Below are 12,409 nucleotides of genomic sequence, written 5' to 3'. Positions count from 1 at the left end.
GTTGACACTATCTTTTTCGGGTAGGTTATTTATGGTGTCGCTTGAGCATCCTGTTTGCCCACGTCACATCAGAAGACTTATCGGTTTCACGTATGATTTGTTTGTTTTATGTATCAGTTTGTTTAGCTCTGTACTCTGGTTTTATTTTTGGAGTGTTGATGTTGTTATGTGGTATTTTGTATTTGTTATTGGTTGTGTAAGCCTAGCCGGCTAGCAGTTTTGTGTTTTGGTTTTATTTGGTTTTTTTAACTGCGTGGTTGTGTCAGCCAGAGGCTGAATTTGATATTAACTGCGTGGTGTTTGTTTTCTTTTATTGTTATTATTCCAACCGCATGTGGCTGAGGTATATAGTGCTTGTAGAAAAGTTTCAGATTGTCCGCCGTACAGGGGAGATGCTGCCGAAATTTCTTCGGACAGAGACTCCTCCGGGGCGTGACATATGATGAGAGAGAAAGTGTGATGAAAGAGAAAGCATGATGAGAGAGAAAGTGTGATAAGAAAAAAGAGAATGTGATGTGTGTGATGAGAAAAAAAAAAAGAGAAGAGAGTGTGACGGAAGGTATAACGAGAGAGAAAGTGTGATGAGAAAAAAAAAAAGAGAAGAGAGTGTGACGGAAGGTATAACGAGAGAGAAAGTGTGATGAGAAAAAAAAAAAAGAGAAGAGAGTGTAATGGAAGATATTAAGGAGAGAGAAAGTGTGATGAGAGAGAAAGTGTGATGAGAAAAAAAAGTTTGATGAGAGAGATTAAGGAGAGAGAAAATGGATGATAAAATAAGGAGAGAGAAAATATAATGAAAGAGAAAAAGGAGAGAAAAAGTGATATGAAAGAAAAATAAATAAATAAATATATTTTGATATTTGATATTAAGGGAAAAAATTTTAATTTTGGACCAAGAATATTTTTGGAATAAGAAAATATTTTAATTGTTAAAAATAGAATAATGATTCATAAAGACATGACAATAAATTACTACCTAATTATAAAAATTCATTCCCTTATTTATATTTTTATTCAGTACAACATACTTACTTGATTTGGTTATTTTCCAAAATTAACAGTATCACTGGGTTCAGTAACACGCGGTATTAACTTACCCTTCACCTCCTCTCAAGCAGACAACTACTTGTAGCGCTCTGGCGGTGGTTTCTGACCTCACGACGCTAATCAACATGGATCTCGACTCCAGCACCACCGCCACCGAGTTCCCGCTCCCTCCATTCACCCTCGCCCCTCTCCCCCACCTCTCTGACTACCTCCCCTCCCTCCCCTCCCTCCCCAACCCCATCGATTGCATCCCCTTCTACCACCAGTCCGCCGGCTTCTACATCGCCTCCTCCGACGTCGTCCTCCGCCATATCTTCTTTGACCTATCCTCCTCCGCTCCCCCTTCCCCTCTCATCGCCTACCACCGCGCCGGACCGCGGCGAACGGTGCGCTTCGACCCGTCCGCCGTCCGCGCAGCCATCGTCACCTGCGGCGGCCTCTGCCCGGGTCTCAACACGGTCATCAGAGAGCTGGTGGTGGGTCTGTGGGAGATCTACGGCGTGCGCCAGGTCTTCGGCGTGTCCTCGGGGTACCGCGGGTTTTACTCCGCTGATCCCGTGCGACTCGACCCGAAGATGGTGGACAGCTGGCACAAGATGGGCGGCACCGCCTTAACCACCTCCAGGGGCGGCTTCGATCTGGGGAAGATCGTCGACGCTATCGAAAGGCACGGTTTTAATCAGGTATACGTGCGATTTGCTTAATTATATGCATTCGATCTAGTCAATTTCTTCATTAAATCGTTTGGAGATATCACCTTGCAGCATAGCTAAACCATTCTTCTACTTGTAGACTTTGTTACAATAACAAGGAACCAGTGATTAGACAATATGTTTGATTTTCGTTTGATATTTATCTTTTGTCTAATTCTATCGAGATGCATCAGGTTTATTGCATTGGTGGCGACGGGACGATGAGAGGTGCTGCAAAACTATATGAAGAGATTCGGCGCCGCAGATTGTACGTATCACTTATGGGGATCCCCAAGACAGTCGACAACGACATCGGCATCATAGACAGATCCTTCGGTTTCCAAACCGCCGTGGAGATGGCGCAGCACGCGATCAACGCCGCTCACGTGGAGGCGGAGAGCGCCGTGAATGGCATCGGGCTGGTGAAACTCATGGGCAGAAGCGCTGGCCACATCGCTCTTCACGCCACGCTCAGCAGCCGCGATGTCGACTGCTGTCTCATCCCCGAGAACGACTTCTACTTGGAAGGAAAAGGGGGGCTGCTCGAGTTCCTCGACCAGAGGCTGAAGAAGAACGGGCATGCGGTGCTCGTGGTGGCGGAAGGCGCAGGGCAGGACATGATACCGAGAACAGAGGCTCAGAAGGAGATGGATGAGTCTGGGAATCCAGTCTTTTTAGACGTGGGTGCGTGGCTGAAGACCGAGCTGAAGGGGTGGTGGGAAAGGGAGCATCCTGACGAGCTGTTCACGGTGAAGTACATAGATCCAACCTACATGATAAGAGCAGTCCCAGCAAATGCCACAGACAACTTGTATTGCACCTTGTTGGCTCATTCAGCCATTCATGGAGTGATGGCTGGGTACACGGGGTTCGTGTCAGGGCCGATTAATGGCATCTATGGCTACATACCTCTGAAAGAGGTGGCGGTGGCCAAGAACTTGGTGGACGTAAAGGATCACAAATGGGCGTGGGTTCGGTCGGTGACTAATCAACCGGATTTTGTGATCACATAAGTAGGAAAATAAAATGTAACTTGTCGAAAATGTACTCAATAAATCTCGAGAACTCTCTGAATATCTCCACTATACTGCCAACGCCTTGTCGACATGAAATATCAATTCTCATGTGCAATTCTGATGATTTTTGCTACGGTGATTGATGATCCGTGCAGCAGTCAGAAAGGCAATTGATCTGCTGTCTCAGGGTGATCTCTCTGGTTCATCGACAGCAAGCAAAGGCAATGTGGCAGAAAGAAGTAGAGAGACATAAATATGACGACTCCAAGATCTGCCTCTTCCCCTATAGCGGGTTGTGGAGGATTTCGCCAGTATATTTGACTGGCACACCATATACAGTAGAGGGCAGCGATAAACAATATAAGTCGCGAGGACTGATCTGACCTCTTGATGATCGATTCGCCAGTTTTCAACCTGGAAGCAAAAAGCATAACATCACTGTGGCATCCAGAGTTGATCATGATCGTACATTAGTGACAAGTAACACCAATAATGAGAACAACGAGATAAAAATTGAACAAAAGAGTATTCCACTCTTTTAGTTGTTTAGTGTCTTATTTATAACTATGCCCTTCACGATTGATACACAGGCCAACTCTTTCGCTTGATACTGAGCAAATATAAAATGCCAGCATTTTGTTCCCATGACATGTCAGTGCAAGCATAAACTCAAAGCCTACTCACAATCTTTTGGCTTTCAGAAATGAAATATATATATATATATAGTAGTCAGATATCAAGAAATTAACATATTAATTCTCATTCATCCAAGACATGCAATTTTTTTTTAATGGCTGCTCAAGTAAGTTAGAATTTATCATTAACTTCCTTTGCAAGAACTGAAAAGGAATATTATCGTCTGCATCTTTATTCCCTAACAAGCATTAAAATAAAATGGGGGTGCAAGCAGAGAAGATAATTTATTGGCTGCAATGAAGTTTGGAATAGCTATACTTACAGTTCTAACTCGCATGCAGATGAACTAGTTACTACGATGTACTAAAAGACTAAGACAAAACCTAGTTAGCCAAGCTTCCAAGTGCTACAGTTAAGTCAAGCTATATATCTCATGCACAATCAGAGTCATGGGTTGGTAGCAACTATTGTCTCGAAACTTGAATTAGCAATCAAAACCACCAGATGCAAATACGTGTCTGCACAAGTGGTCATTATACTTGGTGTGATCTTGGTGCAAGGTACCTGTTGATGTAAACAAAGCCGGCAAATAAACAAGTGCATAAGACTCCAACAACAATAACAGCATCTGGATTGACAGGAGCTCTGCTCTTCCACCAACCTGTGCTCAGGATCCAAGTATACATTGTTGAATGGCCATTCTCCTGTTATGTTGATAAAACGTGCCATAAATAAAATCAATTTAAATTTTAAACATCCAATAGATTTTTCAGGAGAGGGAAAACAGAACTTTTAAGAAAGGACTATGCTAATTTTAGATTCAATGCAACAAATACAAATTCCTTTTGGTCTCGAAGTCTACCTAAACACGAAAAAAGAATCTCTAGAGAAATCCAGGTAAGCGAATGTAGGTGTTCGAACTTGATTGATACTTCTTTCAATTGCTTACCTAGCTTCAGACAAATCATCCTTAGAAAGGTTAAAGTTTATGGCACAATGTCATTCACACTCAAGAAGAACGCAGTGAAGAGATCTGTTTAGTAGATGATATTCAATTCCATGAGTGGTTGAAATTGCTAAAGATCAACATTACCTTTCATAGCACCACTCTGCATTCCATTTTTTTTTCTTGAATTACAAATTATATTTGACTAACGCAGTTCCTTAAGCATACGCCTCCTCCTGTCTGTCTTCTCTGAAGACTGATGATTTGGAATGGTTAGCTGACAAGTATGAGTGCCATAGTCAGATAAGGTTAGCTGGAATTCCATCAAGTTGGATTTGACCAAGGTCTTGAACAAAATGATGCCTAAAGCTATACAAATGCCAATTTTAGTTCCCACTATGGAACGAGCAGAGAAACAACTTTGATGCTTTGAACCTGAACTAATAAAGAACCCTAGAAAGAGTGCTAGGAACATCATTGCTTCAACAACCCACCTATCAAGATAGGGATCAAACATGCCTTGTGCTCGAGCTTCTTTGGAGCAAGGACTTGCTCTCTTCGCTTTCAGGCTTCCCAACAGTCAAGTAAAGACCTTACCCAGCCTTCCCCCCTTCTTGTCCTAAACCCTTCCTAAGCAGGAAAGAAATTCCTATTCCATTCATGGGATATATACATATCAGATTGCATCTAGGTATAAAAAGAAGATAAACCATTTTATTCTAGTTTTTTAGCTGTAAATTGTACAAAATAAATGATGACTCCCAATTTTGCCCTCGTTTTGAGATGGACATGAATATGCACTTACTGATGCAAGAATGACACCAGGCTCACCTCAATGCCAAAAGCACAAGTAACAGGTAGTTGAAACACTCTTGGTATTGTGGACAGGAGCAAAGAAAAGAGAAGAAAGCTCAATCTCAACTCAAGGGAGAAAACATGACATAAGATCTTGAATGAAGGTTGGACCTTTGAATTAGTAAATATTATTTCTTTCTTTTGTTTTGCGTTTCTCTGCATGAGCTCAAATTCAAGTTGCAATTCCACATTTTTGTTTTGTTAATTAGTTTCTTATGATTTGACATCAAATAAACTGAATCATGCTCTGTAGGATTTGAGTCTACTACATTGGGGTTTGGAGACTCATTTTCTACCGAATTTAACTAAGAGAGCTTTCTTCCAATAAGATACAATTGTAAAAAGGGAACATTTTTCTACCGCATGTTCCTAAGAAATATATATATATATATATATATATATATATATATATATATATATATATATATATATATATATATATATATAACTCAATCATAGATCAGAGATCAGAGGCAGAGTCCGGAGTGCCAAAGATCCGACATTCCTCACTTAAAATAAGAAGAAGAAGAATCATTCTGCTAAAAACACAAGAACTAAATTACGCATCACAAGCTCCATTTAGTGCAATCTTATGCATTTTTAAGAAAACAAGAGACCCAAATTATGTATCACGAGTTCCACTATTGCATGATGTTAGGCATTTCTTTAGCTTTTGTCAATAACTAAACATATATATGCTGGAAATTGAGCTATACGGTAAAAAAGAAACAGGCTCACCTCAAACAAGTGATCCAAGAAAAAGTGCGACAGGGATCCAGCGGATAACAATATGAAGCATTGCATCTTGTTCAGTGGAACCTATTTTACAATCAAATCCACACTAATTCAATAAAATTTCGCAAGAAGGTAAAATTGGCATCAAACCGACGAACAAAAATGAATTGAACGAGAATCCGAGCAATAAGAAAGGAGCGAGCATTATCAATAGTTCAGCGCCATAAATTCGGAAAGGTTCAGAAAATCCAGTTCTTTCGTGTCATATTAACCTGACATGAGTTTACTAACATTGGAGGCGGGGTCGAGGATGCCATGGCGGAGGAGGGCGGCGGAAAGTCGGGCGTAGAAGAAGGAGAGTGGAAGGCCGAGTAGCAAGGGATAGTAAAAGGGGTGGTGGACGAGGTCCATGGACAAGGATCCGAGAGAGGCAGAAGATGAGGCGAAGGAACCGAGCCATTCAGCAAAGGAGCCAAGGTCGGGGCCGAGGAAAGCGTTGGCAGCATAGAAGAGGCAGTGGTGAGGGCCAAAGCGGCCGCGGGAGAGGCGCATCAACCCTACCCCCACCCCCAGCGCGTACATCGTGTGCGCGCCTGGTCCCGGCATCGCCTCTGTTGACCTCCTCCTGCTCGGCGGCGGTGGCCGGTGCAGGACGAAATCGACTGACTTGGTTAGGAAAAATCCGGCGTTTTACCAAAAGTCGCACACAGTCTTGAATTCCCAACCACCCACGTAATTTCATTTTTAAAAGCGCACTTAATTCCAAAAATACCCTTCTTCTCGCATTTCATTATAAATTAAAATAAATAATTATTTTTTATTTAAATAAAACCAAATTGAATCTAATCAAATTAAAAAAATAAAAATTTAATTATCTTATTAAAAATTTCATTAAAAATTATTAATAATTTACATAACTTAATTTTTTTAAAAAATAAATCATTAAACTCTCTTATAAATTTATCCATATTTTCTAAAAAATAAATTTTAATAAACTTTTTTAAAAATAAAAAATAAAGAAAAATAATAAAAGCAATAAATCAAAATTATTCTTTTTATTTTTTAATAGTTAATTAGAAGAGAAAAAAAATAAAAAAAATACTTCAATACTATTTTATTTAAAAATCAAAAAAATATTTAAAGTGATAATACTTTAACTAAAACAAATTTTTTTATTTTTAATTTAATTTAATTTTTTTATTATGTAATTAATTATTAAAAATATAAAAAATGATTTTTATTTTTACTTTCATTAAAATTATTTTAATTTTATAAGTATTTTAAATATATATTGGAATCCTCATATATTTTTATATAGAATTGTTTGATAAAATAATTTTTTTATTTGATTTACTTTGGTTTCATTTAAATAAATAATAATAATTTTTTAGTATATATTACCCAAAATGCATAGCACATTTTCGAATGGACTAAATCACGTATCTCTTCTATTCTCTTTCACATGTACCCCCCTCTTCCTTTTCATTGTTCATCCGAACAAAAAAGACTCCCAAGCACTTTATTTTTCTAACTTAATTTCCCAACCCTCAACATATTAGTCTCAATGAATTTCCTCCATAATCCCCTTCACCTCCTTCCAGTGGCACGAAGATATACGATAAGCGGGAACAATTTGAGATCAAGGCTAGAGCTTTGGATCAATTTGTGATTGACTCTGAGAATAAGTGGTGTATCTTATCAAGATTTAAAAGAAAGTGAAGGGCATGGAAATCATGGTGAGCTACATCGAGGATGCTACATCGAGGGCATGGAAATCTGCTAAGATTCGATGCGTTAGAGAAGCTGATAACGAGGATCGAAAAAATGAGCGCTTTCAGAGAATGAGACTAATTTCATTGATTCTTCGTAGAGAGCGACTCTAGTCGCAGGAGTGTCAGTGCATCCCTAGTTGCGAAATAAATTTTTGATTTCTGATTAAAGATGTGAACTTTGTGTGCTTATGGTGGTTTGATTTTTTTTTTATCGATAATTATTTGATGAAATGTCAAGGCACAATTGAAGACGGAGACAGAGGTAAACGTCATCAGGTTGTTTGTGAAGGTAAACATGGGTGAGAGTTCTTACTTGTGGAATATTGATCTCAAGGTTTACAAAGAGTATAAGGAGCTTAGGGAGACCATCGAAAATCCTGATTAGTAAACCCAGGTGAAAAGCCCCAGTAAGTGAAGTTAGGCAGAAGGAAATCCTGGTTAGTGAAGCCAGGTGAAAGTCCTAGTGAGTGAAGTCAGGCAGTGAAAATCTAGGTGGGTCAAGATTGACCGGACACCCGGTGATTGGAAGTCCAAGTAAGTTAAAGAATTGAACGGATACTTGACACAAAGAGAAAAGTCCAAATAGGTTAAAGAATTGACCAAACACTTGGTAAAGAAGTCCTAGCAGGTCAAGATTGACTAGAAGCTAAGTAATGTAGAGTCTCAACGGATCAAGGTTGACCGGATGTTGTGTAAAGAATCTTAGACTTCGGTTTGGGAAGTTAGGGTTTGGTAATCGACTAAGGTAGTTGATTTCCATGGCTTAAGCGACTAAGGTAATCGCTAAAGCTTCGAATCGCGAGAAAGGTCCTTTAATAGATTGGTGTAATCGATTAGGACACCGTAAACGATTAGGGTAATCGCTTACAGTGACTTTTGCTTTGAACATAATGATTTTGTTCAAAACTTAAGCGATCGGGTTGATCGTTTAAGCTATTTCTCACGATTGAATAGAATGTTGTTGAATCAATCTAGCTAATCGATTCAATAATGTCTAATTGACTAGAGTAGTCGATTAAGGTTGAAAATATAGCCGTTTATACAGGTTGTTGACGTGGTAATCGATTAAGGGGATTCTTAATCGATTAATGTGCCAACAGTAAACCTAGAAAAGGATTTTTCGAGCTCGGTTCTCAGAGCGCTCACACGGTTCTCTTCTCCACTCTCATCATCAAGCTCACCAGTACTTGAAGCTTCTTGGAGTAAAATGTTGCTGCACTTCCAAGGTCAAGAGGTGTTCCCAAACAAGAAGAAGAAGATAGCTAGGGTTTCGTCTGTGTAAATCTTGTAAGATTTTCTTTGTATTTGCTTCTTTCTTCCTCTTGTTGTATTGAGAGTCTTGTACGAGGTTTCTCCACCTCCAAAGCATTTCCGAGAAGGAGTGTATTCTTAGTGGATGTGTGAGTGAGGGTCAGATCCTTGGATTAGTCACCTCTTCTTGAGGTGGATATCAAGTAAATCCTCTTATTAGCATTGGGAAGCTTTTGCGTCGAGTTTTATCTACTGCAGCATCATCATCGACGAAATGCGAGAAGCTATTCAACCCCCCCCTAGCTCCGAATAGTCCCAACAATTACAAGTGGAACAACTTCAGAATTCTCCATCATATCTATAATCGGATCCTCTTCTGGATTTTCCTTGATCATTTCTGGGTCCTCTTCGGACTCTTCAGGATCCTCTTCAGTCATATGATGAAGTAGTTTCTCATATAATTCTGAATATGTGACGCGCCCTTAATGACGCTCTTCAACTTAGTCTGCTATCACCTTATGATACTTTGGCAATGAATGCATCAAAGCCCAGATCCTATAACTGTCCAGGATTGGAAACTCTTTTTGCTCAAGTTTTCAAAATAGTTCATCAAGTCGTCCAACGTGTCTATCAACTCCATAAACAGAGTTATACTCTATCTCCTAAATTTCCTCCTTCAGTTGGTTCCGCCACACTTCGCGATGAGCCAATGTGGTAATCGTTCGTGCCATCTGAAAAATTAAAATTAAATAAATCAGTACAAAACTGACTAACCAGTACAAAATTGGCTTAATTCAATTTATACAGGCATAGAACCAACATTATAAATCAAGAAAAATAAATCTTCTCAATTTTCAGGAGTCTAAGTCGACTAACCCATTAGACCGGTCGATTGGGAATTCAGATCCTAAGCTTGGTCCATTGTCCTCGTTAGAACTAATCTAATTGGATAAGGATCTACTGTACCTATGTTCTGTTATTGTTTAATCTAAGTTCATTTCAACCAATCTCAGACTTATTAATCAAACTCTGGTCTATTTGATCAAACTAATATCCATTGGTTTAAGTCTGACCTATTAAAATAAATCTAAATAATATAATCAAATTTGACCTAATTGAATGAATCTGATCATTGGATCATATCTAATCCAAACCCAATTAATCAATTTCAAATCAAATTAGTTTGATTAAATCAACCTAGTTGGTCTAGATCTGTAAACTAGGTAATGATCCACATGCATTAATTAATTGAGACAAAACATAAAATTTAATTTCAATTAAGTAAATTGTGAAATTAAACATACCATGTTTCTTCCTGACGATTTACTATGACACATGACCAGCTTGGGTTCGTGATCACACCCCCATTCCTCTCCTCTGTAGCTCGGGACCTCAGCCTTCCATCGCCCAGCAATGGTAGAGGATCATGACACACAGTTATGATCTCGCTTGGAGACGACAACCTTTGTCGGCAATTTTTCTCTGCCGCAAACAAGAGCAAAAAATCATAACAATTTCATAGAATGATTTGTCAACAAAGAGGTAATTTTTAGGGAATTTTGTTTTTCATGCATTTAGAACTACATAGGCTCTGATACCATTGTTGCAATCTAAATGCATGAAATTAAAATATAAACTATAAATACTTACAGCGATCTCTCGCAAATCTACAATCGGCGATAGCAGAATATGATCTTCGGATTTGCTATCAGAAGAGCAATTTAAAAAATTGAAAAGCTCTTCGTAATTTCATAAACCAAATCTCGCAGCTTCTGATGTTCTTCTTCCTCTCGTTCTTCCACACATTCCCTCGATGAAAGACTGGACGACTTATATATTGGGAATAGCAAGTGGTATATTAGTAAATTATCTTGTGGAAATGTGGATAACGTGGATATCATGGGTAACCCACATTCCCATTACCAACCGTGTTTGCATTTTTCAATAATTATTGTTGCATTTTATTGATTCTCACATCTCTGGCAAGAGAAGTTTCAAGAAAAGAAGATTGCAATGAATGTGAATATGTCACTACTTACAAAGACAAAGATGATGACTTGATGTTAGTTGGAGATGTTCATTTGAAGTGAGTGTCATGTACTAACTTGTATGTGTTTGAGAAATTATTTCTTTTTCTTGTAAATTAACATGAATCTCTTCAATTTCTATTTGTAGAATATTTATATATTCTTGCAAAAGACTAAAGATAATGAAAAGGATATAAAGTAAGAGGCCTGCATTCAAGACAACAAAGAGTCAACTAGTCGTACAAAGAGATACAAATGAAACTTAAGTGTTTACTTCATGGAACTAGTTGTTTTATCTCAGGTTGTTAAATCTTAAAGTTTGAGAAGTTATAACTTTTAACTCAGGTTAAATCATGAAATACATAATATATGAAATCGAAGCTCGTTTATATATCTACAACTTATAATAGGGTGAAACCTATAATAGCCAAGTTTCAAGCTAAAAAATGATCATTTAAAACATTTTCAGAGACTCAAACATAAATGTGATACACTATATTAAGAGCATTGATTTTTTTTTTCAATTCGATTCAAACATAATAAATGATGTCAAAAGTGCATTATAAGAGTCACAATAATCATATTTACTGACCGACACCACAAATGAATTCCTCGGATTTTCATTTTTTCTAAGATATCAAATTTTTTATTTTTTAACGACTTTTTACTAAACCCAATAGATAACTTTGGGAAATGATGAAATCACGTAGGTAAGTTGAAAAATGACAAAATCACGTATGTTATACCGAATTTACCCCTATTACTATTCCCAATCGAATCATTTTTTTCATCAGCCAATTTCGATCAAAATCGATTGATCAACCGATTTCGGGACCTAGAGATCTCAGAATTATATGAAACTAATTTCTATGTGTTTGTCTAGTTCTTATAATTATATTCATACCCTCAAATATCAATTTGACTCAAAATATTAAGAGCAATGATTTTTTGAATATGAAAAAATAATTTATATTTAAAAAATTATTGCTCTCAATATATTGGGTCAAATTGATGTTTGAGGGCATGAATATAATCATAAGAACTAGAGAAACACATAGGAGCTGATTTCATGTCAATAAAGATCATTTGTCCATCAAACGATTTTTTCCAAAATAGATTTTTTAAAAATCTATCATGAACAATATTATTTTTAAAAAAATTAATTCGTGTTCAAACGAATACTGCGCTCAATATATTGTGTCAAATTGATGATTGAGGGCATTTGTATAGTCAAGAGAATTAGATTAACATATAGAGACCTAGTTTCATATTATTTCAAGGTCTTTAGGTCAATTAGAGGGTGTTTGGCTGAGCTTATAAGCTGTTTTGGAGCTTATAATTAAACTCTTCAAATTTGTTTGGTAATTTTTTTTTCAAACAGATTATAAGCTGTCAAAATAAGCTATTTTGGAGCTTATAAGTTGTTTTAAAA

The 12,409-nt window shown here is 37.6% G+C and overlaps 2 protein-coding genes across 2 annotated transcripts; one reads left to right on the top strand and one right to left on the bottom strand.

Moving 5' to 3' along the window:
* Nucleotides 1-1,115: 1,115 nt before the first annotated feature.
* On the top strand, nucleotides 1,116-2,815 carry LOC122015569 (ATP-dependent 6-phosphofructokinase 2-like). Its single transcript, XM_042572543.1, has 2 exons — nucleotides 1,116-1,730; nucleotides 1,934-2,815. Exons 1-2 carry the CDS (start codon nucleotides 1,173-1,175, stop codon nucleotides 2,750-2,752), a joined length of 1,377 nt encoding a protein of 458 aa, XP_042428477.1. The 5' UTR covers nucleotides 1,116-1,172; the 3' UTR covers nucleotides 2,753-2,815.
* LOC122015570 lies at nucleotides 2,719-6,643 on the bottom strand. The gene is made up of 4 exons (XM_042572545.1): nucleotides 6,219-6,643; nucleotides 5,931-6,011; nucleotides 3,956-4,095; nucleotides 2,719-3,169 (listed from the first exon to the last, which is right to left on the bottom strand). Exons 1-4 carry the CDS (start codon nucleotides 6,531-6,533, stop codon nucleotides 2,914-2,916), a joined length of 792 nt encoding a protein of 263 aa, XP_042428479.1. The 5' UTR covers nucleotides 6,534-6,643; the 3' UTR covers nucleotides 2,719-2,913.
* Between the last annotated feature and the right edge of the window lie 5,766 nt (nucleotides 6,644-12,409).

The sequence above is a fragment of the Zingiber officinale genome, chromosome 8B (assembly GCF_018446385.1).
Source record: "Zingiber officinale cultivar Zhangliang chromosome 8B, Zo_v1.1, whole genome shotgun sequence".
Lineage (NCBI taxonomy): Eukaryota > Viridiplantae > Streptophyta > Magnoliopsida > Zingiberales > Zingiberaceae > Zingiber > Zingiber officinale.
The sequence above is the reverse complement of the archived record's forward strand: the minus strand, read 5'-3'. Positions and strand labels throughout refer to the sequence as shown.